At 47.0% G+C, this 27,400-nt stretch overlaps 1 protein-coding gene across 1 annotated transcript in view; it reads left to right on the top strand.

Annotated features, from left to right (window-relative positions):
• Positions 1 to 9,324: 9,324 nt before the first annotated feature.
• The window catches only part of PTPN2 (protein tyrosine phosphatase non-receptor type 2), a 98,534-nt gene continuing 80,458 nt past the window's right edge, over positions 9,325 to 27,400 (top strand). Inside the window, exon 1 of the mRNA XM_088469723.1 lies at positions 9,325 to 9,637. Within this exon, the coding sequence (XP_088325849.1) occupies positions 9,374 to 9,637 (264 nt within the window). The 5' untranslated portion in view covers positions 9,325 to 9,373. The remainder of the gene's footprint in view (positions 9,638 to 27,400) is intronic.

The following is a 27,400-nucleotide window of genomic DNA, read 5'->3' as shown; positions in this document are numbered from 1 at the left end:
AGAACCGTCAGCATATTGTCTCGCTTTGTTTCATGGCCCTCTATTAGGCAAGAAACCAGAAGCTTTGTAATGTCCTGCTCAACCTGTGCCCACAGTAAAAGTTCCACTGGACAGGCATTTGGACCCCTAATGCCATTACCAAATGCCGTTAGGCCTTGATTCAATATTTATATGAATGTGTTTGTGGATTTACCCCGTCTAATGGGTTTACCATTGTCTGAGTAATAGTTGATTGATTCAGTAAAATGGTGCTTTTCATTCCTCTGTTTGGTCTCTCTCTGCCAAGACACTGAAAGTGCTCTTTGTTCGACATATTTCCTACCAACATTGTGTCTGACAGCTTATGGCTGTTCTGGAAATTTTCTTTATGTTGGAGATTTCTTTAAGTTTTTCCTCTATCTATCATCCTCAAATTAGTAAACAGACTCAGCATGTCAATCAGTCTTGAACAATACTTGAGCTGCTATATTTCTGATTTACATACGAATTGGGCTGGCCAGGGGCGTTTCTAGAGAGGAGGGGGCCCGTGTGTAGTGTCTCCGACACGGGCCCCCTCCTCTCTGTCTGGCGGACGGCAGCGCGCTGAGCTGTGCGCGGCCAGCACCAGAGCTATAGACTCTGGGCACTAGCGTGAGCCCAGAGTCTATAGAGTATGCGCAGGTCACCGGGAAAATGGCCGCGGCAGACATTTTCCCTGTACTGCGCATGCGCAAACGATGGGAAAATGGCCGCGGCAGCCATTTTCCAGTCATTTTTACAGCGCCGGACCCCCGCGCCGATGTGGGACTCTGGAGAGGTAAGTAATACTATGGGAGCAGGGTGTGCGGTGCGGGCCCCCCTGGACCCAGGGGCCCGTGTGCCCCGCACACCCTGCACCCATTATAGATACGCCCATGGGGCTGGCTCCCTTTCCTGGGCTGAGTTCACCTACAATAATGCTCCATGTATCATCTGGTTGCTCCCTATTTCCAGGGCCGTCTCTTCGTATGGGCTTAATGGACAGTTACCCAGGGGCCCCACGATTCTAAGGGCTAGGGCCGTCCCCCACCCCCGCCCCCTATACCTTGCAGCCGCTACCTCCTTACATCCAAAGAGTAGGCTCTGGCTGAATCTAGGGGGAGCTAAAGTGCGTAGCTCCTCCTAGACAGTTCCCATGTAGCTTTGAGAGCTGGCCAGCCAGGTGTCGTATTCTTTCCTCCGTCCAGAATCCTGATAGCCGCAAGCCCACAGGTAAGATGAAACAAACAGAACCCAGAAGCTAGCAGGGGGAGTTAGCAGCAACCATGTACACAGGGGGGAGAGCAGCAGCCATGCACACAGTCAAGGGGGAGTGCAGCAGCCATGCACACAGTCAGGGGGGAGTGCAGCAGCCATTAACACAGTCAGGGGTGGAGAGCAGCAGCCATGCACACAGTCAGTCAGGAAGGAGCAGCAGCCATGCAGTCCGGCTGGGGGGCAGCAGCTATGCACACAGTCAAGGGGGGAGCAATAGCCATGCACACAGTCAGGGAAGGGGCACTGCATTGCTTTGCCTAGCATAGGCAAACGCAGAGGGGGTTTCCGTGTGCCTGGAAAGCCCCCTCCCAGCACACACCATGACCACAATAGAAATAGTAATAAAATAAGAATGTTACTAGTGCTGCCTGTTTTTCTCAGTATCACAAATGAAATGATTAGTGCCACCTGTGGATCTTTTAAAATGTGTCAGCTAGTAATAAATATACCTGTGCACCAACTAGGACATGTGAAAAACATGCACTGTTAGGGGTGCACTGCTATAGACCATCAATAGGGTTAATTATTAATACTGTATAATAATACACTATCCAGTACATAAGGAGACCAATATGTACATACAGTCAGGTCCATAAATATTGGGACATTGACAGAATTTTCAGATTTTGGCCTCTATTCACCACCACAATGGTTTTGAAATGAAACAAACAAGATGTGTTTTAACTGCAGACTTTCAGATTTAATTTGAGGGTAATTACATCCAAATCGGGTGAACGGTGTAGGAATTACAACAGTTTCAATATGTGCCTCCCACTTTTTAAGGGGCCAAAAGTAATGGGACTATCAACTCAAAAGCTATTTCATGGACAGGTGTGGGCTATTCTCTCGTTATTTCATTATCAATTAAGCAGGTAAAAGGTCTGGAGTTGATTCTAGGTGTGACATTTGCATTTGGAATCAGTTGCTGTCAACTCTCATTATGAGATCCAAAGAGCTGTCACTATCAGAGAGATAGCAAAAACATTAGGTGTGGCCAAATCAACTGTTTGGAACATTCTTAAAAAGAAAGAACGCACCGGAGAGCTCAGCAACACCAAAAGACCCGGAAGACCACGGAAAACAACTGTGGTGGATGACAAAAGAATTATTTCCCTGGTGAAGAAAAACCCCTTCACAACAGTTGGCCAAATCAAGAACACTCTCCAGGAGGTAGATGTATATGTGTCAAAGTCAACAATCAAGAGAAGACTTCACAAGAGTGAATATAGAGGGTTCACCACAAGATGCAAACCATTGGTGAGCCACAAAAACAGGAAGACCAGATTACAGTTTGCCAAACAACATCTAAAAAAGCCATTACAGTTCTGGAACAACATCCTATTGACAGATGAGACAAAGATCAACTTGTACCAGAGTGATGGGAAGAGAAGAGAAGGAAAGGAACTGCTCATGATCCAAAACATACCACCTCATCAGTGAAGCATGGTGTTGGTAGTGTCATGGCGTGGGCATGTATTGCTGCCAATGGAACTGGTTCCCTTGTATTTATTGATGATGTGACTGCTGACAAAAGCAGCAGAATGAATTCTGAAGTGTTTCGGGCACTATTATATGGTCATATTCAGTCAAATGCTTCAGAACTCATTGGACAGCGCTTCACAGTGCAGATGGACAATGACCCGAAGCATACTGCAAAAGCAACCAAAGAGTTTTGTAAGGCTAAAAAGTGGAATGTTATGCCAAGTCAATCCCCTGACCTGAATCTGATTGAGCATGCATTTCACTTGGTGAAGACAAAACTGAAGGGAAAATGCCCCAAGAACAAGCAGGAACTGAAGACATTTGCAGTAGAGGCCTGGCAGAGCATCACCAGGGATGAAACCCAACGTCTCGTGATGTCTATGTGTTCCAGACTTCAGGCTGTAATTGCCTGCAAAGGATTTGCAACAAAGTATTAAAAAGTGAAAGTTAGATTTAGGATTGTTTAGTTTGTCCCATTACTTTTGGCCCCTTAAAAAGTGGTAGGCACATATAGAAACCATTGTAATTCCTACACCGTTCACCTGATTTGGATGTAATTACCCTCAAATTAAATCTGAAAGTCTGCAGTTAAATCACATCTGGTTTGTTTCATACTTTCATTTCAAAGCCATTGTGGTGGTGAATAGAGGACAAAATATTAAAATTCTGTCAATGCCCCAATATTTATGGACCTGACTGTATATGTCCAGGGCAGTGCTAGGTTCTTCTGCAGCTCCCCCAGACTCCTGGACATGCTCCAATGCTCTGGAATGGTGCCCACATCTGAAGAAAAACATTCTTCTCAGACAGGATGGCCCTTCTACCGCATCTAATGGCTTACTGTGATCGCTGGTCCTGTATATGCTGGAATTATGACACACAATATTATTTGTATGTAACATATTAAAGCTGGATAAGTACTAATTCTGCCCACTTCATGGACTGGCCACACTCGCCCTAAAACCAAGCATTTGGAAACCCCCCTCTAGAAATCCTGCGTTTGCCACTGCCTAGGGCCTACACTCCTATTAAGACGGCTCTGCCTATTCTATTGTGTTCTTCTGATAATCTGCAGTTTGAATCCTTTGGATTTAGGGGGGCCTCTGCACATCTTAATGTCATTTGAAATGGAGTCCAGTCAGCTTTATAACAAGCTAATAAATCTGCCAAAAAAATTTTTTATCGACACAGGAAGCTTTATAACTTCAAGGTGGAGTCTGGCTCTCTATCTGCAATATTAAATTGAAACAATCCTCTGAAAAGTTGGGGGCCTAAATATATTAATCCATTCTAAATTATTACAAAATACAGTCCTTTCAAGTTTTCAGTTGGATCTGCCAGTATCTATAAGGATCCCTAGAATCTGCCAAGGTTTGTTATTCAAATGATATACGGTACCTTCCTGTATATTTGCACTCCTAGTTGGGATCCAGTCACATTGTAGACAGTTACCATGTCAACATTCATAATGCTGACACCACAATATTGTCATTAAAATGTCAACATGGTTCAACATGTCAACAAGCACCATGTTGACATGTTCACATTGTCAACATACTAAATATTGCCATGTGAAATGCTGACATTTTTAGAATGCCAACGGTTGGGTGCTGGCGGGTTAGGCTGTGGAGGAAGCTTATGGTTAGGTTGTTGGGGGGGGGTGGAGGGAAGTTGGGTTTAGGTACTACGGGGAGGTCACATGAACACCGAGCCCCGGAAAGCCACTACGGCCTTAGGGACCAGGTAAAAGTAACCGCTGGGCCACCAGGTCGGCATTCTAATATCTCGACAAACATGTCGACATGTTCCATGCCGACATTGTGACCATGTCGACATGATAACTTTCAATCTAACATACCACGCCCCTCTTAATGACCAACCTGAATATGAAGTGAAAAAAATGATAGACTCTAAGAAAGTTCATAGTCAGGTACAATATCTAGTTCATTGGGAATGGCGTGGGCTTCCCCCCAAACAGCCATAACTGAAAGAAAGCTCTTGAATCCCAGCCAGAGATTTACATGCAATCATACTGGTTAAAGGAAATCTTACACAGGGACTATCCTGTATTGAGGTCCCTTGACTCCAGCAAGGTAAGGCACTGTTAGGTACAGCAGCTGGAGCTGCACTCACAGGCATTGCCTAGGAACATAATGCTAATCTCCTATACAACTGACATTGTGAGATTTCTGGCGGACAGACTGGTTGCAATGAAGATGCGTAAACATCTGCGTAAACATCGGCTCCCCTAAAGTGGTGGTAGCTACGCCACTGTAGCCGCCCCCTTGGTGTTTAGCAGTTGTTTTTAAGTGCACTAAATTTGTAATATATAATTGTACAAAGAGGTGTCCTCATTCCCCCTAGTATTTGTGTAGACATGGAACCCCTGGTGAAGCATATAGGACTATCTAATGAGGTATCAGGCCTGGTGAACACAGCGATTGAACAGAAATAATGTTTATTCTCAGATGAGGTGATGCTGATTGCGAGAAGCTACCCTTCTGCCAGCCTTGAATGACTTCTACAGTGAGGTATTTTTATGATTAAATATGGGTAAGTCAGTTGTATTTTAAATTTACATTTCAGACTTGTATAGAGCAAAAGACACCTAATCACATATCTCAGCTACACAAATTTAAAAAAATGTTTTATCAAAAGTCCAGCTATTGTCACAAAGATCTATGATCTGAACTTCACTGCACTAATATCCCAAATGAAACATACTCAGCGCCACCTTGCAAAAATGGTTGTTCTATCTCAGACTTTTATTATAATTTCAGTATTATACAGCATTGAACATGCAATATTACTACTGTACATGACCGAATTTCTAAACAATTATTATAATGGGTGGAAACTATGATGCTAGGTACGCACTTGTCCAATCCACTGCAGATCAGACCGCAGATCAGGCTGTTTATACAATCCCACTACACACCTGCTCGCAGATTCTACATCCAATCCTCGCTACTCACTTGTCCAATTTTTCAGCAGACCTCCAATCTGTGTCTGCTGAAAAAATACATTTGGCTGTGCAGGAAAGGGGATTCATTTATGAGAAATTTATTTTAATTATAAATAATGGTGAAGAGGGGGAGGTTGAGAACTAATAACCTGATTATTGGATGGGGACAGGATTTCAAGTTTCCAAAACAACTAAATACAACGGCGTAGGGTTCCCCCCACACAGCCATAACCAGCCGCGGGGGCTCTTTGAGCTGGCCCTGGTTGAAAAAATACAGGGAACAATACGTGTAAGGTTCACCCATATTTTATGAACCAGCACCAGGCTCTTGGGGCTGGCACTGCTTCTAAAAATACGAGGAACAAAACAAGTAGGGGTCCCCCGAAGTTTCAGAACCAGCATCAGGCTCCACTAGCAAAGAGGTAATGCAGCCAGGGGACACACTTGATGGGGTCCCACAGCCAAAGAATTAATTCCCCCTAACTAGTCAGCCCAAGCCGGGGATCCTGGGGACCCCTCCATAAAAGGGGTCCCCCCTCTCCAGGGCACCCAGGGCCAGGGCTGAAGCCCGGGGCTATCCCCGGCACCCCAGGGCTGTGGGTGCCGAGTTGATAGTCCATTAGTAAAAGTGTAATATTGTCTTTTAGAGATGGAAGTACAGGTCCCAGCAAGCCTCCCCAACATGCTGGTACTTGGAAAACCACATTTGCCAAGTACATCTGAACCGGTTCGAGGCGGGCGGAAGTACCCCTGCCCTCCACCCAATGCTGCCGGATACAGGGCATTAGCTCCAGGGAAGAAATGGGTGGCACCAGTGAGCCCCTGTGACTTGTGGCATGCCCTCCTTGAAACTAAACCTGGCTTCCCTTCAGGAGCGTGCACAGGGCAGACTTCCATGTACAGCCCCAGTCCATCCCTGCCGGCGCCTATCCAGGACTTCCACAGCATCTTCGATCTTCAAGGAGCTCTTCTTCGCTCCTCCTCTGCCGTCAGACTGACACATGCTGCCTCACACTGGATTATATAAGCCAGCATAAAGGGACAAGGCGATGATGTAGCGAGCCATGATTGGCTCGCTGCGGCCATCTTGAATTTCAAAAATGGTGCCGCAATGCATTTTTGAAATGGGAAGCCGCACCGTCACCCGCTGCCAAACTCAGCAAGGTACTTAGCCACCTCCTGCATCGTCCCACCGCTGCCTCCAGCATCACCACCGCCGCCATTCCTGCCGCATCCCACAGCAGTGGCGGACGGTGTGGGATCCCACTGGATCCTGCTCCGCCGTCACGCTGATAGTGTGTTGGGCTGCCGGGACTGGAGATCGGTCACCAGCTCCGGTCTCCGCAGCCTACATACGACAACGTTGGTTGCCTGGTCGGGGGTCGGGTCTCCTAGGATCTGTAGGCAAAGGGTACACACTTGTCCAATGTCGGGCAGACCAGTCGGTTGGTAGTCGGATCTCCCGAAGATTGGACAAGTGTGAACAAGTGTAAACAGCCAGAAAGAAACAAACAACCAATTAAAAACTAAAGCCCAGATTTATCAAAGAGTGATATTCTTGTTATCTTAAATGGTGATCCAACCAATCAGCTCCTGTCATGTGTTTGAAAAGTGATAGTTGTTGATTGGTTGGGGCACAATTTAAGATTAGTAACAACTGATTACAAGAATATCACTTGTTACGCATCGTACCGCAATAACTCTTCCTGCCTCGCCTCTTTACTGAGGCGAAGCAGAAAGCACCATCGATGAGATGTATTAACATCTCATCTGCTGGAGAAGGGGAGTGAAAACTCCCCGCTCCGGCGATCCCCGCTAGAGCTTAGTGCTGATGTGCTGTCTCCATTCCCAGCTGGCTCCACTGGGCATGCGCGGGATGTTGCAAGCATGACAAGATCTTACATGCAGTCCCATACCTCCCAACTTTTGAGAATGGGAAGGAGGGACAGGGCGCCCCGAAAAAGGGGCGTGGCTTCTGAAAAGGGGTGGAGCCTCGCGGCTTCCACCCGTTTTCGGCATTATAGAGATGCTGGGCAGCCCCCAGGCTCTCCCTACGCTAGTGAACAGATGCCGTGCGATGCGCACGGCATCTGTTCACCTTCTGCACACCTGCTGCTCTGCTAGGCAGAGCAGCGGGTGTGCTCTCCCCAACTTCCCCCCCACCGCGGGACACTGCGGCCCGTGGCGGGACAGTCCCAGAAAAACGGGACTGTCCCGCTGGAAGCGGGACAGTTGGGAGGTATGCAGTCCAGAGCTGGCAACCGCTGCAGCAGGGACAGTGCTATCCCTGCTGTGGTGATAGGGGAGCGACACCTGCAACTGTTGATATCAATAGCTGCAGCCAGGGCCGCCATCAGGGAGGGACTGCTAGGCGGGCCCGGACACTCGAGGGGCCCGCCCAGTGCCTGCTATGCGTACTGCCCGCCCGCTACTAACCCCCTGGCCGAAAGTGTCAGTGACAGGCCCGGCTGAACCAATTACTATACCCAAGGCCTCCCGCCGCCACCGCCGCACATTAGACACAGTGAGTAAGTTGTCAGTCACTTCTCACCCAGCCGGGCCCGGCAGTCGTTCTCCCGTTCCTCCTCCCACCTTACTGCATTGGCCAATTGACAGTGTGCCCACTGCCATCAATAAAGTTTATCTAAGATCACGGAAGCCGGCGCGCGTGACGTCATGAGGAGCTGCGGCGGGTGAGTGATGTGAGGACTGAGCCTGACGAACCGCCCGAAGCATAGAGAGTGAGACAATGACAGAAGGATGAAGCGAGCGAGGTAAGGTAAGCTAAAGTGTGTCTGGACCTCCAGGAAGCACTGCCTTAGACTGTGGGTCTCCTGCTGCCTGTCTTAACTAAAACATGCACAGAAATATATTTTTTATATATATATATTTATATATATATATATATATATATATATATATATATATATATATATTTTGTGTATAGGTAAGGTAGCGGGGAAAGGTGGGTTGTCGGAGGTGGAGGTTTGTGAAGCTTGCGGGGGCGGGGGGGGGGTACCTGCCTAATTTGACAGTCCCGGGCCCCACAATTTCTGATGGCAGCCCTGGCTGCAGCTGTCGAAAGGTCAGTGCCACTGTCCGTTCATACCATGCCCAGCCTATCGGCATAGCAGTGCCGATAATGAGAGGGGCGCATAGTCATTTAACACCTTACCCCATTAAAATACATGGGGGAGAAGCGGTATCAGTAATACGTCTACCCCATTATCTCCATACAAAACTATACAGCTTTAGAATGGTTTTGATGGAAAAGTGGACATGGGGACACAGTCTAATGTGCTGTATCTCAGTAAAATCCACACACTCATCTCCGACCACTGACCAGGTTACAAATCGAATTCACTGCATAGTACAGCACTGCTTAATTTCTCATCAACAATTTACAGCAGCCTCCTCTACTTTTTCTTGGGGCCACCATATAGGGTACATACACAATACGGAAGCAGGTAGGGCTGTGCCCATAGTTATGATGGCCGCTACTTCTCCGCGACCCGAGATTACACTTATCTCCGTACTACAGGGGATCTCCAATCGGGAGGAGCGTGAGCAGGGAGGCGGGCAGAGCTGTCACAGGCCGCCGCTCATTGGGTGGTAGACGTCTGAGCCGGTTGCCAGAACCAGGCTTAGCGAATGATGCTGGGAAGCGGGCGTGGCGGTAGCCGGAAGAAGGTGTGCAGCAGCAGGGGCCGGTGCCACGGCTGGTGGTGTCGCAAATCTGGGACGTTGCTTGTTTCCTTTGGTCTTCCCGAAAGCAGCGCTGCACTCGCCCGAGCCCGCCCGCTGAGCGATGCGTCCCGGCGGGGAGCTGTGAGAGCGTCACTGGGAGCGGCCGGAGACATGGAGAACGAATTCAAGAGCATAGACGAGGAGAACCGCTGGAGCCCGCTGTACGGAGTGAGTATGGGCTATCTATAGGTGTGTGTACTGTATGTGAGGAGATATATAATGTGTGTGTATATTCTAGTTATATGTGGGTGTGTTTTGGTCTCTGGGTATATGTGTGTGTGCAAGGGGGGTGAATGGGTGGAAGGGGCGGGCTGTGTGTAGAAGGGGCGGGCTTTGTAGGTGCCCCCCCCCTAACCCTCCTTTAGGGGTGCCAACCCCCCCTCTAAGTGCCTAAACCTAATCCCCCCCCTCCCTGCAGCCTCAATTTAAGTTCTCCGGGGGGTGCCTAACCCTATCCCCTTTGCCTAAACCTAACGCTCCCCCACCCGCAGCTGTCCGTGCCTGGCTTACCTTCATTCGATATGCCGGATGTCTGGCTCCCGGCGTAGGTCTAATGACAGGCGCCAGGATTTCAACGCCTTTCATTAGAACTTTGCCGGAATTTAATAGTCTGGAAGCCGGCGGTCGGCGTTTCGACCGTCGGCTTACTGACTGCATCCTGTGTGGGGGTGGGGGCTGCGTATATATGTGTGTGGAGGTGTGTGTGTGTGTGTGCTTGTGTGTGACTGTGTGTGAGTTGGGGCGGGCTGTGGGCGCTCTCTGTCTGTGAGGGGGAAACTGTATTATCTGTGTAGGCTGTCTGCTTGTGCGCGCGTATGTGAGTGGGCTGGCTGTGTACACGTATGTGCATGAGTTGTCTGTGTGTGGGCTGGCTGTGTATGTGCGAGTGGTCTGTGTGTATGTACTGTATGTATGTATACGTGTGTGTGTGTATACATTTATACAAGGAGGCTCACCATAGTGTAGTATATTAAAAGTATAAAGGTTTACTCAAGAAATACCACAACAAGCGCTGAGTATCACAAAACTCGGTCCACAGCAACCTTCAGAGCTTTAGGCGTCCTAGTGAGTTCTAAGCCTCCTTCCGGATTATGATATCATCACGTCCAGCTCCATTAGCTCCGTCCAAACTCGTTTTGTCACAAGTGGACTTCGTCAGTGGGTGTGTCAGGGCTGACCCCTGATCGTGCTTATATATCCACATGTCCCACACGCACTAGGACGCCTGGGGCTTCGGCGACTGCTGTAGACCAGGTTTTGTGATACTAAGCATCCATGTTAGTTTTTTTTATTCTTTGGGTAAAGCTTTATACTTTTAATATACTACACTATGGAGCGCCTCCTTGTTTTTCTTCTTTGAATAACTAGATACGACCTTTGAGGAAAGGTTATGAAGGGGAGCAGCGCTGAAAAGTTTTACATTTCTGGATGGAAAATTTTCGAACATGCGGGACTGTGCAAAACGATAGGATTTTGTGTGTTTATATGTGTGTATATAATAATGTAAAATCAGTTTTATTTACTTGCCATGCATACTGTAATATTTTTAAATTTGATTTCAAGCTACTTTGTACAGAGGGAATGCTTTAGTATGTATTAATATAACCTGTCCTTATATTTATTAAAAATGTCTACTTCTGGTTAACAGGTTTTCAGATGCCATCTCATTTTTTTTGTACAGTATGTTGTAAGGAAGTGGGTTGGCACTTCTTAAGGGATTAGGATCATAAGCAAATTAACTTAATATTTAATTGCTGACCAAACTTATGAAACTTCTTATACTCTTTTAAACATTATTCCACTCTTCGGTGTCCTGTGCTTATTGCACAAGAGCATAGGGCTCAATCCAATTTGGTGCAAGTTTGAGAATGATGGTTAGTTTCATGAAACTTGTATACATTGCATGAATGCGTGCACCCGAGAAATGTGAGATCCAGTTTGTGGTAGTCACAACCAGGTTACACGACTTTTCTACAAAATGGGACCTGGGAGAAGTATTTAAAAAAGTGGGGAAATTACATTGGACCCCCAAAAAGAGGCAACTGATATAGCAGGACCATATAGAAGGCTGTTAGCGGCCATAAGGAAAGTACTGGAGGTATGGTTTGAATGGTTTGAATGTAATGGTTTGAAATGGCTGATTTTTGCAAATTTTTTTTTTTTTTTTTTATGGTTGAAAAATGATAAAAGCAAACTGAAGTATTTCCAGCATTTTGGGGTACAAAAAATGTCTGCAGAGTAATTTTCAGTTCTTTTGTAAAAATTTGAAATAAGCACTTTTACCTCATCTGCAAGTTCTAAAACCCCTCTCCCATCAATAAAACACCTCCATGTACCTCAAATAAACAAACATTGAGTATCGAAAATTGCTCCAAGGTGGCCTGATGGTTTGACATAGGAAGAGGTATCTCTAGGAAGAGGTATCTCTAGGAAGAGGTATCACCTGTTTTGAGCAATGTATGAGGTTTGATAAATAGCTCTGAGCATATATGAGATGTTTTCTGAACTAATAAAAGAATCAACTTAACTGTGCACGGTTACTTGGAACATTTTTTTCCCTCATATATGATAAGACTCTGAGGACTCCACTTTGGATATGAACTATACTTTCTCTTTTGAATATGTGAGTTTTATATGAATTGTCTGCACTAGATTGTTATTTCTCTTTACATGACACATCATGGGGAGAATTATTACTAATTTTATATAAGAAGGACTACATTACTGTTTGACATAAGTTCCTTTCCTTTTTTCTATTTTTGAAGACAACCAGGAGGTGAACCCACTGTATTGTATGTTTACCTCTATGCACCTGTCCCCCACTGTATTGTATGTTTACCTCTATGCATCTGTAGACACCCCAGGCAGGAATGAGGAACTGAATGGGTTGTCACAGGTGCAGGGTGCTAGAGTGAACACTATTATTGAGCTTTTTAGAGAAATTCACCTGAATACTGACATGTTTTATTGGCTAAATTATGCTATTATGCCTGATTATTCATTTCAAGGTGTGTACCATGTGTTCTGCACTGTGTCCTGAAAATTGTACCTTTTAAAATAAAGATTTTCACCTGCTCAAGGGTGTGCGCACAAAAAACCCGCAAATGAATAAAAGCAATGTGAGTTTGGTACTGGATTGCAAATGAAATTTGCAGTGTGATCGTTCATTATACTGTGCAGTGGGTAATGTGCCCACACTGAACGATATGTCGTTCAGTGCAGGCACCCTCCCTCATCCCCGAACATGCACAACCTAATGATATCGTCAGGTTGGGCATTATGTTCAGGTGTATCGATGGTCGTTGCCGGCATAATCACTGCAAGATTAATGAACAATTGAACGATAACTGTCATAATTGTTCAATTCATTTATATCGTGTAGTGCATATGCGCCTTTAGTTTGACCGAATTGCCAGAGATGGTTACAATCTACATATGCTAAGTTGCTGCCGGATCAGCATACTTTACTTAGACTATAAATTTTATGTTATGCTTATTGATTGGGAGTCAGACTATGGTTGGCTCTTGCTCAATGTTGTTTATATATGATTACACTGGGGCCCAAAAAAAATTATTTTTTTTTCTTGCAAAGGATTTAAGATTGGTTTGAAAGTAGTCGCAGGTCCTAATTTCGCATTAGATCTTCGCTATATCTGAATTGGCTCCAGTTTTCAATTTTCTCCATTTGAAGTACCTTACTAGTCTAGGACTACTTTACTTAACAGAATCGACTTCGTTTTGCTTTTTTAACAACTACCCTCTTTCAACAATAACAATAATTTGTTTTATTAATTAGTAGTCACATTTGAGACACATAACACATTCAAATCTCCTCACGAACACTGGGAGGAGGTGTGGCAGTGCACTGCTGAGTCTGCTGGGACATCTTCAGACCACAGCCACGCCTCCTCCCAGCATACAGAGAGGAGCAACGGAGAGGACCGAGTGACGCAGTTAGCACACCTCCTGTTCCTTTGTTCGGCTCTCTCTGTCCCACCACAACCAATTTCCCGCCCTTTGGGCTTGTTTTGTTCAGTACGTCCTTGGCTTTTACTGGGAGTTAGCACTGAATGTGTGAAGCAAAGTGTTTTTTCACCGTAAAAATTAGTTCTACTCGGAGACGGTATACTAACAACCCTGATGTTTTTTGTTATATTTGTGGCAAATATAATGTTGCATGAGAAAAAGGAAAAAATATAACTGTTTTTGTAAAACAAGTGTATCAGGCTTATTTTGGGCGTCACATAAGCCAGCAAGACAAGATTTGGGTGACTCACACAGTTTGTAAGACCTGCGTGGAATCGCTCTGCAATTGGACTACAGATGATCGAAAAGGACTTAATTTCGGCATGCCTATGATGTGGTGTGAACCAAAAGATCGCTTGAGTGACTGCTATTTTTGTGCTGTAAATTTGACAGTTATGAATCTATTTAAGAAACGCAAATGGGAATACCGAAGTCTAAATTCTGCAAAACAACCGATACCACATAGCGAAGCTTTACCTGTACTATCATTCAGTTCATTGTGCGAAGTTGAATGTGATGATGTGGAAATGTTCATTTCATCCAGTGCAAGTGACAACACAGATGAAAGTGAGTTTGAAGAGAGTTCCTCTACTCCAAATACATTTTCTTAAAAGGAACTAATTGATGTAATATGTGACTTGAATTTATCGAAAAAAGGAGCTGAGCTTTTAGCGTCCAGACTTCAAGAAAAGCACTGTCATCAGCCGGTTATTACTATAACGTCGTATGGAAATAGAGCAAGCCATACTGCCGTTCTTTAGCCAAGATAACCATCTTGTGTATTGCAACAATATTCCGGAACTTCTCCAAATGCATGGCTTACCAGAATATCGAGCAGAAGACTGGCGGCTCTTTTTGGATAGTTGTAAAAGGAGCTTAAAATGTGTATTACTGCACAATGGGAATTAATTTGCATTGATTCCTATCAGTCATTCAACAAAACTTAAAGAACAGTATGGAAATATCAAGTTAGTCTTAGAAAAAATTGCTTATTCTCAGTATCAGTGGTCCGTTTTTGTGCCGATTTAAAAATGGTAAACTTTCTTCTTGGGCAACAAAGTTGATATACATATGCTTATGGGATAGTCGTGCAAAAGCCCTGGCAGCAAACCGTATGGCCTCCCAAGAGAAGTTATAACTGTAGGAGAAGCCAACATCATTCATGAGCCCTTAATTGACAGGAAAAAAATCATACGGCCGCCTCTCCATATTAAACTGGGTTTAATGAAATAGCATTGGACAAGTCAGGCGATTGTTTCACGTATATTTGTCGAACATTTCCATCTCTTAGGCCTGTATTCAATTTGATGCGAAAAGTAAGTTTTGGAGAAAAGTATCGCAGGTGACGTCATTTTGCCAGGCAGAAACTTTTCGCTGTTTTGAATTTCAAACACTTTTCGCCTAGACGGAAAGTCAGTGCAAAAAGTTTTGCCTATAAATTGCAGGCGGACAAAAATTCAGAATTGGGGTTTTGGGGTGCAACGTTGTGGGAACCCCTGTGCAGGATTAAGATAGTCCCCCAATGGTAAACTGTGTCAATTATTAAAAGATCTTTAATTTTACGGACGAAAAAGTTCAAAGTTGGGGAAGAAATTTTAAAAACTAGCGAAATAGACTCGGGGGGTCCCCCAAGTATGCCTCAGGTGTTTTTTACTTTGCTGGTGCTTGCGGCAGGTGGTTTCTTCACGATTTTTTTAAACTTTAGTTAGCAACTTTAAAATATGCTGCCCCCCATTTTCAGGTACCCAAAATTTGCTGGGACTAGTTATTTTCACCAAAAGAAACTTCTAAATGCTATTCTTCACCCTTTACGCAAATACACAAAACCGCACCTATTGAGACCATTTAAATACCCCAAATACCTTCAGCAGGCCAATTCAGGGATATCCATAGTGATCCCCCATGTCAGTGCATCTTTTGGGGGGTGTCAGGCTGATTACCCCATTTTGGAGAGGACTCTCCACCTGTTCAAGCTTCGCCAGGTGCCGTTTTCGCGTACTTTCAAATTTAATGCGACACGCGCGAAAAGTTTCCGCACCCAAAACACGCGATATAGGCAAAGTCTGGCAGGCAAAAAAGTATCGCGGGTGCGAATCTAATTGAATACGGGCCTATGTATTGAAATATTAAAGGCAGAAATTTTTGACGGCCCACAGATAAGGAAACTGGTGAAGGATCCAAATTTTACCACATCTATGACTGAAACCGAATCTGAAGCATGGCTGAGTTATGTGTCTGCCTAAAAAATTATGAATGACAATCACAAGGCACACAACTATCATGAATTAGTCCACAACATGCTAAAATGTTTTCGAGAAAGTAGGTGCCAACATAAGTATTAAAGTAAATTTTTTGTACGGCCATTTAGATCACTTCCCGTCCAATCTAGGAGATTTAAGCGAAGAACAGGGTGAACAGTTCCACCAGGATATTCAGATAATGGAAGAAAGATTTCAAGGAAGGTGGGATCGTCACATGATGGCCGATTTACTGTTGGAGTTTGCAGAGGGACTGCCCGCAACAAGAATACAAAACCAAATCCTACAAAAAACAGTTCTCATAGCTTCCTAGCACTTATGTATGTAATTATCCTGTGTCTTTTTATAACATTTTACGAATAAAAATTAAATCCGAATAAAAAAAAAAATATATATATATATTATTTAAGTGTTAATGCTCTAGTGTAAAATATATTGTATATTCTGTCCTGGATGATTTTGCTACTATTCTGCAGTGAGTATATTCTCTTTTTTTTTCGCCTATACCTACACAATGATTTTCTTCTTCTGGGTCCACAAGAATTACCTTGGGGTATGTGGTTGGGTTGATCCAGGCACCAAACAGTTACAAGCTTTAGCTCCCAAGATGCACTGGGTCCTCCTCCATATATATCCCGCCCCTGGCTACAGGCATTCAGTTTTTTGTTTGGTGCGCAGGAGTGCACCTGGTGAACGGGACAGCTTCAGCAGTCCCAAGCAAGTTATTATTATTTTTTTTTTCTCCTATGAGTAAGCCGCACTAGGCGTCCGGACTAACGATACTGGATCAGAACCTCTATACACACCTTCCTATGCCTTCTAATGTCCTGCCTATACCTTCTAAGGATGACGCTAATTTGCGTACGCAGTAATACCATAAATAAAGACTTAGACGTGGAATCTGTGGTTCCAAAGCACAAGTGATATTCAGGTAAAAGTTCAGACAGTTACACGCAATTGATCAAGACACAATTTAGGCGCAAAAGGAAATTATACAGATCGCAAGTACAGTATACGTACGCAGGCACTTCCGGACCCAGAGAGAGGCATCAGCAAGAGGCCCCTCGTCATTCAGCACGAAGACTCAGAACCAGCGTTCGTGCACTCATATTTATACCCCCCAAGAATAAACAGGACAATAGGGAAGTCTGTTGCTGATATCATTGGTTCTCAGGGGTGAAGCATCTGTTACAACACATTTAACAGGCTGGTTCAAACAGACTCTCCCTGCCTCTAACAGCTGGGGGTCTTCCTCTTCACGCCTCCTGTATCATCCTAACAGTTGTTTCTAAAATATACATTTTGTTGCTTGTAGGCTCTGCGATCCATAACTCGGGAACTTACCTAAGTATGATCTGCCTGTTGGGGAATTGTACCTGGTATCCGTTATATTTGAGGCATGACTGCTTGAGAAAGGTCCGTGTGGTGGACCGAAACGTCGCTTTGTATGTAAGCCCTCTCTATTAAATACTGCATATTACTGGTGAGTGCCATCCTTTAAAAACATATGAATTGCTGGAGAACCTGGGAGTACGGTAATACAGCTGTTGTGCACCCCTTTGATGAGTATGGACTTTAATTGATGAGTGCTGGACTTTGGATATGAAATATATATATATATATATCCACACACACACACAGTCAGGTGCATGAATATTGGGACATTGACAGAATTTTCATATTTTGGCCTCTATTCACCACCACAATGGCTTTGAAATGAAACAAACAAGATGTGCTTTAACTGCAGACTTTCAGATTTAATTTGAGGGTAATTACATCCAAATCAGGTGAACGGTGTAGGAATTACAACGGTTTCTATATGTGCCTCCCACTTTTTAAGGGGCCAAAAGTAATGGGACTATCAACTCAAAAGCTATTTCATGGACAGGTGTGGGCTATTCCCTCATTATTTCATTATCAATTAAGCAGGTAAAAGGTCTGGAGTTGATCCTAGGTGTGACATTTGCATTTGGAATCAGTTACTGTCGACTCTCAAAATGAGATCCAAAGAGCTGTCACTATCAGTGAAGCAAGCCATCATTAGGCTGAAAAATCAAAACAAACCCATCAGAGAGAGAGCAAAAACATTAGGTGTGGCCAAATCAACTGTTTGGAACATTCTTAAAAAGAAAGAACGCACCGGAGAGCTCAGCAACACCAAAAGACCCGGAAGACCACGGAAAACAACTGTGGTGGATGACAGAAGAATTATTTCCCTGGTGAAGAAAAACCCCTTCACAACAGTTGGCCAAATCAAGAACACTCTCCAGGAGGTAGGTGTATATGTGTCAAAGTCAACAATCAAGAGAAGACTTCACAAGAGTGAATATAGAGGGTTCACCACAAGATGCAAACCATTGGTGAGCCACAAAAACAGGAAGACCAGATGAGTTTGCCAAACAACATCTAAAAAAGCCATTACAGTTCTGGAACAACATCCTATGGACAGATGAGACAAAGATCAACTTGTACCAGAGTGATGGGAAGAGAAGAGAAGGAAAGGCACTGCTCATGATCCAAAACATACCACTTCATCAGTGAAGCATGGTGGTGGTAGTGTCATGGCGTGGGCATGTATGGCTGCCAATGGAACTGGTTCCCTTGTATTTATTGATGATGTGACTGCTGACAAAAGAAGCAGAATTAATTCTGAAGAGTTTCGGGCAATATTATATGCTCATATTCAGTCAAATGCTTCAGAACTCATTGGACGGTGCTTCACAGTGCAGATGGACAATGACCCGAAGCATACTGCAAAAGCAACCAAATAGTTTTTTAAGGCTAAAAAGTGGAATGTTATGCAATGGCCAAGTCATTCCCCTGACCTGAATCCGATTGAGCATGCATTTCACTTGATGAAGACAAAACTGAAGGGAAAATGCCCCAAGAACAAGCAGGAACTGAAGACCTTTGCAGTAGAGGCCTGGCAGAGCATCATCAGGGATGAAACTCAGCGTCTGGTGATGTCTATGCGTTCCAGACTTCAGGCTGTAATTGCCTGTAAAGGATTTGCAACAAAGTATTAAAAAGTGAAAGTTAGATTTAGGATTGTTTAGTTTGTCCCATTACTTTTGGCCCTTAAAAAGTGGGAGGCACATATAGAAACCGTTGTAATTCCTACACCGTTCACCTGATTTGGATGTAATTACCCTCAAATTAAATCTGAAAGTCTGCAGTTAAAGCACATCTTGTTTGTTTCATTTCAAAGCCATTGTGGTGGTGAATAGGGGCCAAAATATGAAAATTATGTCAATGTCCCAATATTTATGGACCTGACTGTATATATCTGGAGATTGTATGTTCTTTTGGAGCATGCCTTCTGAACCCTTATTTCATATCTGCACTTCACATGTTGCTGCCTTGCATCCTACTCATTTTTATGCATGCCGTTTCCCCATTGTCCAGCACTGTACTATGGTGCTTTAAAAATAAACATTTATTGGGGTAATAGCCCTGTTTGCCAGGCCCGTTTGAGCCCTGGGATACTTACAAACCTCCTTTTCCCCCCCCCCCCCCCTCACATTACACTTAATGTTTTTTTTTGTCTTACCTTATATTTTCTTGTATGATTCTTGTTCCCACATCAAATGCGGCCTGCTGCTAAGATATTTCCTGGTAATAGCAGCGTATTACTTTATAGCTCATAGCACATATATTTTTTTAATATTATTTAAATGAACAGAACACCTGGTAGTTATGCCGCCTAAGTATAATGAAAGAGGGGGGCGGGGGGGGTGTTCAGTCTTTACAGATACATAGTGAAAGCTTTTTGTTCTTTGTCTAACCTGGGATCTGGTGTAAATAGAGAATGGGAGACAAATATCATATATTTTGTTATATGTCTTGACTCAGACATGTAATGACCTTTTTATATACTGCATTAAAGACTTTTGATTTTATATAAGTTATGTACACCTTTTTATGCATAACTAACAAGTCTGACATGCAAATAAAACAATTTCAGTTGCCTACAGTACATAGGGAATATGACACCCAATCCCCCTGGCCATTTTTATTTTTGTATTGCTTATTTTTCTACCCATGTAAATTTCAATATATCACATAATATTCTTTTTGGCAAGAAACCTAATTTGAGTATACTGTAAAATAGGATGTAGTTACCACCCCAGTGGTCTGGATACCAGCGCTCAGAATACTGGTGCCGGAATCCCTGCTCCAGAATCCTGACCGCTGGCATCACGACGGTAAGTATTAAGGTGAGGGTTAGGTTTAGGGGTAAGGCCCCTAAGGGGAGGGTTAGGTTTAGGCTGCGGGAGGGGGTTAGGGTTAGGTTGCAGGGGGAAAGGGTTTAGGGTTAGGCTGCATGAAAGGTGGGTTAGGTGGAGAGTTAGGGTTAGGCTGCAGGTGGGATTTAGGATTAGGCTGTGGAGGGGAGGGTTAGGGTTAGGCTGCATGAAAGACCTAGGTTAGAGGGAGAGTTAGGGTTAGGCTGCGGGGAGATGCTTAGGCTGCTCAAAAGGTGGGTTAAGGGGAGGATTAGGCTATTTCCCTTCAGGCGTCGGGATGCCGCTGTCTGTATTCTGGCTGCCAGCATCCCAACCTCCCAGGATCCTGTATCGAAACCCTGTAACACCACACAGTGTAAGCCAGCCACTGTCGGAGAAAGTCCTTCAAATTAAATTACACTTTTGGCCTTGGTATAAATGTTTATATGTTGGTTCGTTACTTAAGGTTTGTTTATAAACATAGCACCAGCATACCCCTCAGTGTTTTACGAACAGTAATAAAATAAGACTGGGTAATAACTGACAGACTGAGCGGTAAAAAGACCCTGGCTTGAAACATTTGTTATTCTTTATTTATATGGTTCCACAAGGGGTCTGCAGTAAGTTACATAGTATATAAATAGAAAACCTTGCAAACCTAACAAGAAAATAGTGCAAAAGACTTCTAGTACAAAATATTGTAGAACATAGAATACAAGCTGTAAAAACATTGCAGCATATGCAGTGAAAATACCAACAATGGCAGCGCCAGGCGAGCCCAAAGGTTTGGTGATGTTATGAGCAGTGAGTGGTATACGATGGTATAAGTCCGGGAAGGAAAAACACAAAAGGGAAGAGGGCTTTGCTTGTTAGAGCTTACAATCTATAAGGGAGGGGCAGACAGCTGGGTGACACAGAGAAGAGAGAGTGAGCGAGGATAGTGCCGTGGGTTAGGATGAGAGCAGGAACGATATAATGGGTTGTAAGAGCCCATCTGAATATTTTGAGAGACGTGAAGAGTCTTGATAGGGAGAGGAGCTAATTCCAGTCTTGGAGGCGGGAGGAAGTAATCAGTTGGGAGAAGAGGCGGCAGTCATTGATGGAGCAAAGCAGGAGGGAGTGTGGATGGAGATGTAAGGGGGGGGTGACGATCGGTTGAGGGCTTTGTGGGAGAATGTGAGCAGTTTGAAATAGGTTCTAATGGGGAAGGGGTGCCTGTAGGACCTGGTACAGAATTTAGACCGTAGCTATTTGTTTGGAGAGTGAGATGAGCTGTGTAGCAACATTAAGGACAGATTGGAGTAGAGATAGATGAGAGTTGTGAAGGCTACACAGGAGGAGGTTACATTAGTCCAGTCTAGAAAGTGAGTGGATTAGGGCCTTTGTTGCCTCCGGGCTGAGAGAGAGTCTGATCCTGGAGATATTTTGAAGGTGGAAGCAGAAACACTGGAGGGACTGAGGGCCTGATTCAGAGCCGGACGCTCTGACCAGAGCACTCGCTCTGAATCAGGGCCCTCCTACCTGAACTTGGAGCGACCTCTTGGACGCTCGCATAGCTGTGGGTTACCACCCACAGCTTATGCGAACGTCCATGATGATGGTTGCGATGGTCAAGACCATTGCGACCATCGGGCTTGCGACGAGACCCTGCTGTAGGATCTCGGTGACCGCAATCCCTGGAGTGATTTTGGCTCTTTCTACTTCAGGGTCCATAGGGTATCCACAGGATACCTTGGGTATAGGTGTAACGTCAGTCGCTGGGCACCATAGAGTTAAGCTTTTCAGCCTCCCAGGATGCACTAGGGTCCCCCTCCTATACCCCGCCCCCGAGCCAAGGCACCTCAGTTTAGTTTGGTGCCCGGCCGGCGTCGGGTGCACCTGTCGGAGTGGGGGCTAGAAGAGCCCCTGAAGCTTTCTTCAGTGCAGCTGTGGCTGCACATCTGGATGTACAGCATGGACAGTCAGTCCTGACGTCCATGCTGTCTTCCCTACACCCCCGCCGGTACCAGAACGCTGGTACCGATCCGGGGATGCTGGTGAGCATCTGGGGTCACAGCTAGCGGTGACCCCAGATGTTCCGGGCCATGGCCGGATCCAAGGGGGACAAAGGTAAGCAGCGGGGTCCCGCGGTGGGTCCCCGCTGGTCACATGGTCCTAAGTCCCCAGGCAGGGGGCTCCCTGGGGACTGGCTGCAGCGTGGAGCCAGGCGACCAACCTGCGCTTTCCACTACCCCCTGGGACAGCGGACCGCAGCAGTGCGGTAGCGCTGCGGCGTCCCAGGGGTTAAATGCATGCCAGGGGAGCGCGCCTTCCCTGTCTCACAGCCGGCGCCTCCCCCGCTGCACACAGCCCTCTCTGCATGCTGCCGACTGGTCCTGTGGCAGCGCTCCTCCCCCAGGCCAGCCTCCTCTCTGCTCCTCGGCGGCCATCTTCTCCAGAACGCATGGTGAACGCTGCTGGAAGCGCTGGACGGAAGCATCGTGGTCTGGGTCCCCCCGCATACCTCTCCTCCGCTGTGGCTCAGGTCTGTGTATGCAGCGCTGTGTCCTACCAGGCCCTGTGTCTGTGTAGTTGAGTGATCAGCGCTGTTAGTGCAGGAATTGTTATTTCTCTGCATTGTATGTGACTGTGCTAGCGCTGCCTGTAACTTTTCTTCTCTAAACTGTCAGCTTTATTACTGTCCCTGTTCTTTCTACTAAAGCCCTTGCGGTGCGGTGCTGCAGGGTGGTCTCTCGCCTATTTAATACTTAATTGGTGAGAGAGGTCACATACGTGGTGCCATCATGTCTGAAAGTGATTTTCCCCTCCGGCTACAGTGTACCACGTGCAAAGTACCGTTAGCGGAGGGGGAGGGTAGCGCGGAGGGCCTTTGCCGGCAGTGTTTGTCCATGGCGCGGCCTATTACGGTTACAGCACCGGTACAGGAGCCGCCCTGGGCTTGTTTCGCTCAGGCGCTTACAGCCTTAGTGGGCCAGTTAGCTCCGCAGCCCGCGTTTTACTCCGATGGGTTTGTCCCAGCAGTCTGGTGTCGTCACCCATGCAGGGGTTCCCACGACAATTGGTGGTACCCCACAGTCTCCCTATTTCCCCGCTCCCGGGTTCTCAGGAGCCAGCGTGGGTTAACTCCCTGACGAGTTCTGTACAGCACTTGTCGGATGTGTTGCAAGGGGAGTGTGTGATGCGGCCTCATAAAAGGCCGGTGGCGTCTCTGTCCGCTCCTTATGAGGATGACGAAGGGACGTCTGATGATGGGGAGATTCTGGATCCTTACGATCAGGAACCTCTCCATACTAAGGACGCTGATGCTAAGTCCAAAGTATATATTCCTGGACTTATTCGGGCGGTCCGCACAGCCTTGGTGATTGAGGACGAAGTTCCCCCAGCGGCTAAATCTAAGTATGCCTTTTTCAAAGATGTGAAGGGCGATGCCGCAGTCTTTCCTCTTTCGGGTCAGTTGGTGGACCATTTAGAGGAGGCGTGGAAACAACCTGGCAAAAGATACCAGCCGCAGAGACGCCTGGCGGTGGCTTATCCGTTCGCGGATAATTATTTTGCTAAGTGGGAATCCCCTCCACAGGTGGATTCTCACGTGACCCGTCTTGTCCGTAGTGCCACATTGCCGATGCCATCCATGTCCTCCCTTAAGGATGCTACGGACCGCAAGGTAGAAATCTGCCTGAAGTCCGCTTATTCCCTTGCAGGGGGGGCAGCACGGCCGGCTATGGCCATTTGCTGGGTTGCCAGAGCGATGGAGCGCTGGGCGGATTCATTAGAGGCTTCTTTTGAATCCGACTGTCCGGCCGAACAGGCGGAGTTGATTGGCAATCTCCGTGATTCGGCCACCTACATCAACGAGGCGGCTCTAGACATTAGTACTCTGGTGTCTAGAATTTCTTCAGCAGCGGTAGCTGCTCGTCGCACCTTGTGGCTGCGATCCTGGAAGGCGGACGCAGATTCCAAGAAAGGTCTGGAAGCGTTGCCGTTTACCGGAGAAGTTCTCTTCGGTCCGGATTTGGATAAGATTGTGGCCACGCTGGCGGCAGCCAAATCTGCTTGTCTCCCGTCGGCCGCTGCTCCTTCTGGTTCTGGACCATCGTCCTTTCGGTCATCTAGGGCCCAGGGCAGGCCCAAACCACAGTCGTTTCCTCGACAGGCTGGCCCTAAGAAATCGGTCAAGCCCCGGAAGCAGGCATGGAGTACCAGACGTCCGGCCCCCAAGCCAGATGACAAGCCTGCTGCCTGACTGTCCGGGCCTCCCTTTGGGGGATCCCAGGGTGGGAGGCCACCTGCTACAGTTCGCCCAGTGTTGGTCGACCACTACGACAGACACTTGGGTTCTGGAGGTGGTTTCCCACGGATACGCCCTCTCCTTCCGGCACAGACCCCCGGCTCGCTGCTTCACCACGGGTCTACCATCAGACCGGAACAAGGCTACGGAGCTGCGGAAGGTATTGCACACTATGCTCCAGGCTGGAGTTATAGTGCCTGTTCCATTCTCCCAGAGGGGCCAGGGTTTCTATTCAAATCTATTTTTGGTACAGAAACCCAATGGGTCGTATCGTCCGATTCTCAACCTCAAAGCACTCAACAAGTCTTTGCGGGTCCCGAAGTTTTTAGATGGAGACCCTACGGTCCATCATTCTGGCGCTGGAACCTGGGGACTACTTGGTGTCATTGGACATACAGGACGCTTACCTGCATGTCCCTATTCTTTGGCGCCATCAACAGTTCCTCAGGTTTGCAATCCGCAGCGACCACTTCCAGTTTCGGGCGTTACCTTTTGGCCTGGCAACAGCACCACGTGTTTTCACCAAGGTGATGGCGGTCATGGCGGCTTCTCTGCGGCTGCAGGGAGTCCGCATGTTGCCGTATTTGGACGACCTGTTATTGGTGGCAGGATCTCCAGAGCTCCTGTTACGCCACTTGGACCTGACCATTGCACTGCTGCAACGGCACGGCTGGCTAATCAACTGGCAGAAGTCCACTCTAATCCCGTCTCGGAGGATTCTGCATCTTGGAGCCTTATTGGACTCGGGACAGCAAAGGATCTTCGTGACGGAGGACAGGATCTCTGCTTTACAGTCAAGGGTGCGCAGTTGCCTGCACAGCCGCCGGGTGTCCTTACACTCGGCGATGAGGTTACTGGGCTCCATGGTGTCGGTGTTCGACATGGTGGAATATGCCCAGTTTCACTCCAGACCTCTGCAGCACCTGATCCTGTCCAAGTGGAACGGGCTGCCTCAGTCTCTGAAGTCCCAGACGATTGTGCTCACCCCGGAGGTTCGCCTGTCCCTTGCGTGGTGGTTACAGACGACCCACCTCAACAAGGGACGTCCGTTCTGGGTTTCAAATTGGGTCCTGTTGACAACGGACGCCAGTCTTCGGGGCTGGGGAGCAGTTTCGGGTCCACACTTGTTCCAGGGCAGGTGGACGCCGACAGAAGCGGAGCTTCCAATAAATATCTTGGAACTCCGTGCGGTCTTCAATGCTCTCCAGCAGGCACAGCGGTTTCTCCAGGGTCGCCCGGTGTAGGTCCAGTCGGAAAACGCTACCACCGTGGCCTACATAAACAGGCAAGGAGGAACTCGCAGTCGGGCGGCTCTCGTAGAGGTCTCTCGGATCCTGGTATGGGCGGAGCGCAATCTTCCGGCCATATCAGCGGTCTTCATCCCGGGAATGCTAAATTGGGAGGCGGACTTTCTAAGTCGCCAGGACGTTCATCCGGGGGAATGGTCCCTGCACCCGGACGTTTTTCAACTACTGGTGGACAGGTGGGGTCTTCCAGAAATCGACCTCATGGCGTCCCGGCACAACAACAAGTTGCCGGTGTACGGGTCTCCCACAAGAGACGAAGGGGCGTCTCTGGTGGATGCTCTGTCCGTCCGGTGGACGTTCCGGTTCGCATACCTGTTCCCTCCGGTCTCCCTTCTTCCACGGGTAATCCGGAAATTCAAACAGGAAGGAGGGACGCTCCTGTTGATAGCTCCCGCGTGGCCCAGACGGCACTGGTTCTCAGACCTTCAGGGTCTGTCCGTGGACAGTCCTCTGCGGCTGCCGCTACGACCGGACCTTCTGTCTCAGGGTCCTTGCCTTCACCCGGACCTGACTCGGCTGTCTTTGACAGCGTGGTTGTTGAGACGGCCATGCTGAGGTCCCGGGGGTTTTCCAGCTCTGTGGTGCGTACCATGTTACGAGCTCGGAAACCGTCTTCCGCGAGGATATACCATCGCGTGTGGCATACGTTCTTCCAGTGTTGTCGACCGAGAGGTTATGCACCGCGGGAGTTTCGTCTGTCTCGGATTCTCGCCTTCCTGCAAGCGGGACTAGATCATGGGCTTCGCCTTGCTTCTTTGAAGGTACAGGTTTCGGCCCTATCTGTCTGGTTTCACCGTAGGATTGCTACAATCCCGGATGTGCGCACCTTTATGCAGGGTGTTCTCCGCATTCAGCCGCCCTTTGTTCCACCTGTGGCGCCTTGGGATTTGGCTGTGGTCCTGAGGGCTCTCCAAGGACCGCCGTTTGAACCACTGGGCTCAGTGGATCTTAAATGGCTAACAGCTAAGACTGTTTTCCTTCTGGCCATTGCTTCGGCCAGACGTGTTTCTGAGTTAGGGGCTCTTTCTTGTAGACCCCCTTTCTTGGTTTTTCATGGGAACAGGGCAGTGCTCCGCACTCGGCCCGAGTTTCTTCCCAAAGTTGTTTCCCAGTTTCATGTTAACGAGGAAATCGTTGTTCCGGCCTTTAACTCACCGGGTCTTTCCGTGGGTGAGGCCTCTTTGGATGTTGTGCGGGCCTTAAGGACTTCTGTTGACCGCACTTCTTCGTTTAGGAAGTCGGACGCTTTGTTTGTCCTCTATGGCTTCCGTAAAAAGGGTTGGCCTGCTTCAAAGCAAACTTTGGCAGCCTGGATCCGTATGGCTATTTCTGAAGCTTATCTTCATGAAGGCCTACCGGTCCCTCCTTCTGTGAAGGCTCATTCCACTAGGTCTGTGGGTCCTTCGTGGGCAGCTCGACGTGGTGCCTCGGCAGTTCAGATCTGCAAGGCTGCTACGTGGTCCTCTGTCCATACCTTCGTGAGGTATTACAGGTTTGACACCTTCGCCTCTCAGGATGCTTCCTTCGGGCGGCTGATTCTCCTTTCTGCACAGGAGCGTCCCCACCCTTAAAGGATACTGCTTTGGGGCATCCCCAAGGTATCCTGTGGATACCCTATGGACCCTGAAGTAGAAAATATGAGATATGGTAAGAACTTACCCTTGTTATCTCTATTTCTATGAAGTCCATAGGGTTGCACAGGACTCCCGCCCTGTCGCACCTGTGCTGCAGATGGGCTTTGCTCTGGTCACCGGTTTTCCGTCTCCCTCTGGTGAGAATGTGATTCTTGTATGTGTCCAGATCTTTTTTCTCTCTCTTCCTTCTCC

Source organism: Taudactylus pleione, unplaced genomic scaffold (genome assembly GCF_031769625.1).
Source record: "Taudactylus pleione unplaced genomic scaffold, aTauple2 ptg000093l, whole genome shotgun sequence".
Taxonomy (NCBI): Eukaryota; Metazoa; Chordata; class Amphibia; order Anura; family Myobatrachidae; genus Taudactylus; species Taudactylus pleione.
This window is presented reverse-complemented; position numbering and strand designations above follow the sequence as displayed.